Consider the following 8,534-nt stretch of genomic DNA (forward strand, 5'->3'; position numbering starts at 1 on the left):
GGAGGGGCCACGAGAGGTTGGCCACCCAGCCCCACCCCCTATTGGGCTGGTCACAGTGGTCGTCATAATAGTGACCCGGCATTCTGGTCGTTCTGGCGTTCTGGTCGCTGGCTTTTTATATATATAGGTAGTTCAGAACCTGATGCTTTTGGCACTCATTCATTTATTCATTTATTTTAGTCCAAAAGAAACAGAAGACTTTCAGTCAACTGAGTCTTTTGGTAGCCAGCAGATGAATCTCAGTATTGGTGATGACAGCACTGGTAGTTGGTCCAATTTAAGTTTCGAAGATGAACACCAGGATGAAAGCAGCAGTTTTCATCATCTAAGTGAAAGGTAACTAAAACTTTACATGTAATAGCATAGTTTAGATCCTCAGACCTATGAAGTGAGCTATTAGTTTGCATTGAGTATTATTTAAAATTCTGAATTTGAGAATCTGTCATTATTTTCAAAATGTATTTTATTATTTGCAATATATTTCTAATGGTTTTTTGACATTTATTAAATACTAAAGGCCCAGTGCACGAAATCCGTGCATGGGTAGGGTTCCTAGTGGCTGCCAGCTGGGGGCATCTCCCTTCCCCCGGCCGCTGGCCCCACCCCCTGGTCGAACTCCTGGTCAAGGGGACAATTTGCATAATAGGCTTTTATTATATAGGATAATAATTAGCCCAGCTAATTTTCTCTGGATGTGCCAATAGTTGATTTGAAAATGTTACATACATTTAATTTTATACCCTTTTAGGCTTTACCTGGACTTTTAATGAATTTTTGAGGAAAAACTTTTTTTTTCTTACTTTGAAGAGAGTACTTTTTTTTCTGTAGAGCAGCGATTTTCAACCTTTTTCATCTCATGGCACACATACAGTAATTACTAAAATTCTGTAGCACACCAAAAAACATATTTTTTGCCAATCTGACAAAAAAAAAAAACAGGTATACTTTTGATTCATTCACACCAGACAGGTACTGGTATTGTTGTGTGGCTGTTGTCAGTTTTTAATTTGACAATCTAAGGGAAAAGAGGTCAGTGCCCCTGACTAAATAGTCAGGTATTACATTTTTTAAAAAATTATTGTGGCATGCCAGTTAAAAATAGCTGTTTGAGGATAGGAAAAAGGACAGTTATCTGTAAGAGACATAAAAATGGCCTGTAATTTCACAGGGATTAGTTTAGATAGTATGTTTTTTGGGAGGAAAGGTTCCTTACTTATCCTGCTACTCAGGAAAAAAATGATCCAGATCATTTATACTCGAATGACTGAAATACATAAACTCATTATAAATTGTTTGGTATAGCAGAGGCACCTACCTCATATATAACTTTTCTTAATTAACTTTATTTTGAATAAGTTATGGAATATTTTATTAATTGTGATACAGTTGTTTCTTATATGTATAACTCTATACAGGCATTTTCTAACCAATAAAATTTCATAAAATCTTTATCCAAATTAATTGACAATTGGAAATGATAAATACCATCTATAGCTGAGTCTAGGGAGTGGAGAGGATTCTCAGCATACATACTTCCAATTTTGGGCATATGTGGAAAGGACCCTGTGAGGCTCTAGGTGAACAGAGCCTTGAGGAGTGGGAGGTAAGCAGACTATTAGAGGAGGGGATGAGGGAGCATAAGAAAGGAAATAGCTATCACTTGTTAAAACAGATCATCATTTCAGAGTACTTTGTTTGATGCTTGGATTAGCTAGTAAGTGTTAGTATTTTTACAAAATATCTATTTTATCATAGTTTCTTAAAATGTAGTTGTAAATCTTCAATATTTCTTAAAATCTAGACCCAAAAATGGCAGTTTTTAAAACTGGGGGTAGGAAGTGGGGGTGATAATCACACATCATCATTTGGCTCTTTTCCATAACTTTATCTAGACTAGAATATGAACACTTAAATTTTTCTCTCATCTTTGAGAGATATAGGCTTTTAGAGTTTCAGTGAGAGTTGACATTGCTTAGGAAATCCCGGTGTTAAAATGGGAAAACTAGGATTAGAGGCTAGTGGCATTAAGAGGATTGTAGCCAGTTGAACAGCTCTATGTGGAATGTTACCTAGTTTAATGAAAAGAGGGAGACATCTACCATGCTCTGTTCTTGGTTCTGTCCTATACAGCATTATTTTATTGGTGATAAGTAATACTCATTTCTGAATGACTCAAAACGAAGATGAAAACAGTAAATCAGCAAGTGTTGGTGAGGATGTGGAGAAAAGGAAACCCTGGTGCACTGTTTGTGGGAATGCAGTTTGGTGCAGCTACTATGGAAAACAGTATAGAGTTTCCTCAAATAATTAAAAATGGAACTGCCTTATGACCCAGTGATTCTGGGAATATATCTGAAGAAATCTGAAACACTAATTGGAAAGAATATATGCACCCTTATGTTCATTGCAGCATTATTTACAATAGCCAAGGTTTGGAAGCAGCTCATCAGGAGATGAGCAGATAAAAAATCAGCGGTACATTTACACAATGGAATACTACCTGACCGTAAAAAGGGAAATCCTACCTTTTGTAACAGCATGAATGGACCTGGAGAGTATTATACTAAGTGAAATAAGCCAGTCAGAGAAAGACAAATACCATATGATTACACTTATATGTGGAATCCAATGAAAAAAATAAAATAACAAACTAGAAACAGACTCATAGTTACAGAGAACAGACTGACAGCGATCAGAGGGAAGGGTGTTGGGAGGGTGGGTGAAAAAGGTGAAGGGATTAACAAAGAAAAAAAAACAGTTCATAGACACAGAAAACAATATGGTGATTACCAGAGCGGGAGGTAGAAGAGGGTAAAGGGGAAATGAATGGTGACAGAAGACTTGGGGTGGTGAACACACAATACAAAATGCAGATGAAGTATTATACAATTGTACACTTGAAACCGATATAATTTTATTAACCAATGTCACCCCAATACATTCAGTAAAATTTTTTAAAAATTAGGATGAAAGATAATTCCATTAACAATCAAGGTTTAAAAAGACCAAATTAGGCTGAGGCTAAAATAAGTATATTTAATACGGATAAATCCAAGTCGGTTCAGAAAATTAATTATTTGAATTCAGGATGGGGATAGTTTGGCCTGATAGCATTTTGTCAGAAAAACTTCTGTAGTTTAATCTACCACAGTCTTAAGAACTATTATGCTTTGTGGCATTAAGGTTCAGCACAAAGAAAGGTAGTGGGACGCATCCAGGCTTGTTGGACATACAATTTTCAGGGTCTCATGTCCCAGAGATTGATTCCCTAGGTCATTAGAGGGTCCCAAGATACTGCATGCTTGATAAGACCCTCAGATAATTTTAATGCAGGAGGTTCAGAGAACACATGTAAGATAATATGGCTTTTCATGTTTCATCTTTTGATGACATGTGCTGTAGGCACTGTTATTTTCTGGTACAGAGATCAAGGTAGGAGATTAAAGACTTCAGAGATTTGGACAAACTTGCATTTTCCCTCTAAGTAGGAAGTTCCATAGAGGGCACCAGTTAAAAAAGAAACAATAATCTCAAAAGTTCACAAGTGTTTAGGAGGAATGTATAATGATTAGATCAGAAAGAGAACTGGTCTATGTAAGTGAATCTCAAGTATTTCAGCAGTTTGTGAATTTTGTCCCTCCACTGATTTTTAGACAGAGTGGAGGAGAAAAACATTGACGTGAGAGAGACACATTGATTGGTTGCCTCCTGCTTGATCCCCTACCAGGTTCTGGGGTTGAACCTGCAACAGAGGTACGTGCCCTTGACGGGGCATCAAACCCTTGACCCTTTGGTGCATAGGCTAGCACTCTAACAACTGAGAAAAACTGGCCAGGGCTGTTTTGTGAATTTCTTAAAAGTTGAGTTTTAGCCCTAGCTGGTTTGGCTCAGTGGATAGAGCGTCAGCCTGCGGACTGAAGGGTCCCAGGTTCGATTCCAGTTGGGAGCACATGCCTGGGTTGTGGGCTTGATCCCCATTAGGGGACGTGCAGGAGGCAGCCTGTCAATGATTCTCTGTCATCATTGATGTTTCTATCTCTCTTTCCCTCTCCCTTTGTCTCTGAAATCAATTAAGATATATATATTTAAAGTTAAGTTGTAGTAGATTTAGGTAAGAGATGGGGCTGGACTTGCCAAATTTTTTAGATAACTACCAGTGGTTTGCAAATGCCTGTCTTTAACATAGGAAAAATGAAAAGACATAAAAGAAAATGATGGAAGCAGGACAGTGTTCAGGAATGAAATGAAAAGATTTTAAGTGAAGAAATGAAGTTGTTTTATGTGTGGTTAACATAGGATGATCATACCTCCCAGTTTGCTCAGGACAGTCCTGGTTTATTTCTGTTCTGGTGTAATTATTGTTGGTGACGTCTTTCATTTTCAGAAGTGCCCTGGTGAGGTGAAAAATACATGGCCATTCTAGTTATAAGTGGCATTTTGTAAATAACGGACTTCAAATCTCTACTTTAAGGGGCAACATGGAAGGGGGAATGAGGTTAGATAGAGGGAGTTTGACAATATTTTAGCTGGTATTTTCATGTTCATCTAATACTTAGATGATTGATTTTTATTAAGTGGGGGAATCATTAGTGTATGGGTAAAAAGTTTGTAAATTTTTTTGTTTAGCTAATCATTCTGTTACTAGAAGTAAATACAGTGTTTGAGATCATTAATTTCTCTGGCTAGTAGCTCTCTGTTCACTCTATTTCTGTATTTTCTCAGTGTTGGTTTGTTGGACAGACTACATGGGCAAGATTCTGCTTGTTTTAATAGTTTTATGATAGAGCTATGTTTGTTTGAATATATGTGAAAAGCTACTGCTCCGTTTTAACTTTTATTCTCTAATACATTATAGTTTGTCACAATTTGTTAGTGGTAAAGTAAACATGGATATGTAAATTATTTGAGATTGCTTGGAAACTACTTAGAACTTTTAAATAATCTTCCTTTTTCTAGTAACTTTGTCAACATTTACTGATGCCTATGAAATTATTTAATGTTAACTCATTTTTTAAAACCAAAATTTTGGTTTATATAAATATTAACTTTTATAATTGCTTAGCCTAATATGGGGAAATATAGCTGCTTTCACTGCAAACTAATGTGCTTACTAATTATTTTGATTAGAATTTTTAAAAATTGCATGTTTAGGTGTTAATCTGAAAGATTGAATTTAGTTTTGTTTCTGAACACAGTTGCTTTTTGTTTTTTATTGCTTTGTTGCAATTTTAGAATATAGTTGCTTTCTTCTTTTGATTGGCTTAAAATAAGTTGTTATCTGTGTGGAATTAGTGACTGGCCAACCAGACAAGTGAAATGCTTGAATAAGCCTTGGTTAGTCAATATTCTGAAGAAAATGTATGTTATTTGCCACCTACTGAATTATATGTAATATATGAAATGAAGGTAATGACATAATAAGAATACTTGTTTTTTCCAAGTAGTTGAAAAAAAGGTCTCTTTGGGACTATGTTTCGGTGTCTACCTCCCTTACCCCCCAAGTCTATCACTGTTTGCACTATCTAAAGACCTGAGAGAATGTTAACATTCTTATTCCAAACTGAAGAGTATTAGCCTTTAAAACTTGACATATACTTAATTTAATTGTAAAACTTCATGCATTCATTTGCTGCTTTTAAAGACATTTTGTTGTCATAATCTGTAAAATAAATATACATTTAGAATAATTGTTATGATCTCTTGAGGACAAGTAGGAAAACACCCAGATCTCTGAAGCTGACAGGTACCTTTTGCAGTAGCAGTGTGGGCCTCTTGACCCCTGTGGATGCTGCACTCCACTGTGGCAGTTTCAGAACAGCCACAGTTAACACTTGACAGAAGCTGTTCCAAGGAAAACCATGATCGTCTTTACTATTCATTTTCTAGTTCAGCTCTGTTCTTTTCTTCCTCTGGCAGTAATGGTAACAGCAGTAGCTGGAGCAGTCTTGGTTTAGAAGGAGATTTGTATGAGGACAATTTATCCTTTCCAACATCAGACAGGTTGGTCCAGTCCAGAAACTTAAAAACTGATGAGTCTTTCACCACTAATGCATGATGCCATATTCTTAAAACAATGTGGGTTACAATGCCAATATGTATCAAGCTGCTTTTCTCCTATTTTTGACATGATTCTGCTTGATAAATTACATCTAATGAAAAAATTCTACTATGCTAAGATATGATTGACATCTAATTGCAAAATGTATTACTTTTATGCATGTATTGCTCTGCTTGCTATTTTTCATTCTACCAATTATTATTTCATTAAAAAGAGCTTGCTTCCTACAGGATTTCTGTTTTTTTTGTTGTTTTTGTTTTGTCCTTTGTTTTTTTTATATATAGTTTTATTTGATACATAAGAAAAATGTGTTCTTACTATGTTAAAAATATATAAACGGCATCAGCAGAAGCATTAATAAATAATAATTTGTGGCATTCTATGATATTCAAATGCTGTGTTATCTAAAACCAAATTGGTAGAATATTTTGGCTTCAAATTATTTTAAATTAAATTTTATTATGAAATTACTTGGTGTTCTATATATCATGGTCAGGTAGAACTTCTAGGTTACGATAACTTATCTAGGCATCATTTGCAATTCATATTTTAACATGAAATGATGTGAGAAGCAAAGCTTCCTTTTTTATTGTCATTTCTCCCCCTTTTAAATATCACACATCATATTGTAACATTCATTCTTTACCACATTTCAAGAATTGGTTTTAATACCATTATTAAAGCTTTTTTGTTTAACTGCTTCTGTTCTTTTATTCGAAAAGTGATGGGCCAGATGATAAAGACGAAGAGCATGTGGATGACATAGAAGGTAATTGACAATTTGTTTTTCAAAGTGTTTGCATGTTTTGTTTTATTTTAATACTAGAAGCCTGGTGCACGACATTCATGCACTCGGGGGGCGGGGGGTGCCCTCAGCTCGGCCTGCGCCCTTTTGCAGTCTGGGAAGCCCTTAGGGGATGTCTGACTGACAGCTTAGGCCTGCTCCCCATGGACATCCTTAGCGCTGCTGCAGAGGCGGGCCCCTGCGCTCGCCAGCCATCAGCCCAGCTTTGAGCTGAGCGGTGCTCCCTGTGTGGGAGTGCAATGACCACCAGGAGGCAGCTCCTGCATTGAGCGTCTGCCCCCTGGTGGTCAGTGCACTTCATAGCGACCAGTCGTTCCACTGTTTGGTCAATTTGTATGTTACCCTTTGATTATATAGGATATTTTTATTGATTTCAGAGAGGGATGATGAGAGAGATTCATTGATCGGCTGCCTCCTGCATGCCCCCCTACTGGGGATTGAGCCCACAACCCAGGCATGCACCCAGATTAGGAATCTAACCATGACCTCTGGTTCATAGGTTGACACTCAACCACTGAGCCACAATGGCAGGGCCATGCTTTTTTAGAAGGTTCTCTAGAAGAGTCTTTAATTTTTGTATTTGTTCATTTCATCAGTTAGGCTCTTGGCCATTACAAATAAGGGTATTTACATTATAAATCAGGGTATTCTTTAATTTATCCAATGTCAGGCCTTTTGTTGAGCAGTTTGTATTATTTGATTGCTAAACTAATGAGGTACCCATTGATATAAAGACTGAGTTGCTTTAAAAGAATGATTCAGTTACTTGTGAGGGAAATTCATGATCAACTCTATATAATTATCTTTTTCAAAATAAATTCCTTACTCATATTATTTATTATAACTATAGCGTATGTCATAGTTTTTTCCTTTCAAACAAGTAACTTCTAGAATTAGTGTTTAATGACAATCTCACATAAATCATATTCCCTCTTCACATGTCTTCCCAAATTCCAGTACTACACTCACATACATGTATTTGAAGAAAATACTCAATTCTTCCTTTAATGAACATAGTTCTGAATATGTTAATAACAGATACAATTGGTTACAGAGTTCTGGGCTATGATTTGTAATCCCTAATTTAAATATCTTAGACTGTCTGAATGAATCTAAAAATGGTTCACATTGAAGCTGAATTTTTTAAAAATATATATATATATTTATTGATTTTAGAGAGGAAGGGAGAGGGGAGAGAGTGATAGAAATATCAGTGATGAGAGAGTCATTGATTGGCTGTCTCCTGCATGTCCCCAACTGGGGATTGAGCCCACTATCTGGCATGTGCCCTTGACTGGAATCGAACCTGGGACCCTTCAGTCCGTAGGCTGATGCTCTATCCACTGAACCAAACCAGCTTAGGGTGAAGCTGAATTTTTATTGTATTTAGATGGTTGTTGACTCCCCCCAACCCCCATCTTATTTTTCCTTAATTATGAAAATACCAATATGTCTTCTCTAGGATGGAACATAAAAAGATTCATACTGTTTGAGATATAGTGCTTGGTTTTGAACCAGTGATTTTTTATGTTATCACTAGTAGCCCGGTGCACGAAATTCGTGCACATTAAAAGGGAATTAATTGCCCTAACCAGTTTGGCTCAGTTGATAGAGCATCGGCCTGTGGACTCAAGGGTCCCAGGTTCGATTCCGGTCAAGGGCATGTACCTT

At 36.5% G+C, this 8,534-nt stretch overlaps 1 protein-coding gene across 1 annotated transcript in view; it reads left to right on the forward strand.

Moving 5' to 3' along the window:
- AKAP11 (A kinase (PRKA) anchor protein 11) overlaps positions 1–8,534 on the forward strand; it is a 61,095-nt gene that overhangs the window by 40,709 nt on the left and 11,852 nt on the right. Inside the window, exons 8-10 of the mRNA XM_014549743.1 lie at positions 181–336; positions 5,917–6,000; positions 6,781–6,827. Of these exons, the coding sequence (XP_014405229.1) occupies positions 181–336; positions 5,917–6,000; positions 6,781–6,827 (287 nt within the window). The remainder of the gene's footprint in view (positions 1–180; positions 337–5,916; positions 6,001–6,780; positions 6,828–8,534) is intronic.

Source organism: Myotis brandtii, unplaced genomic scaffold (genome assembly GCF_000412655.1).
Source record: "Myotis brandtii unplaced genomic scaffold, ASM41265v1 scaffold569, whole genome shotgun sequence".
Lineage (NCBI taxonomy): Eukaryota > Metazoa > Chordata > Mammalia > Chiroptera > Vespertilionidae > Myotis > Myotis brandtii.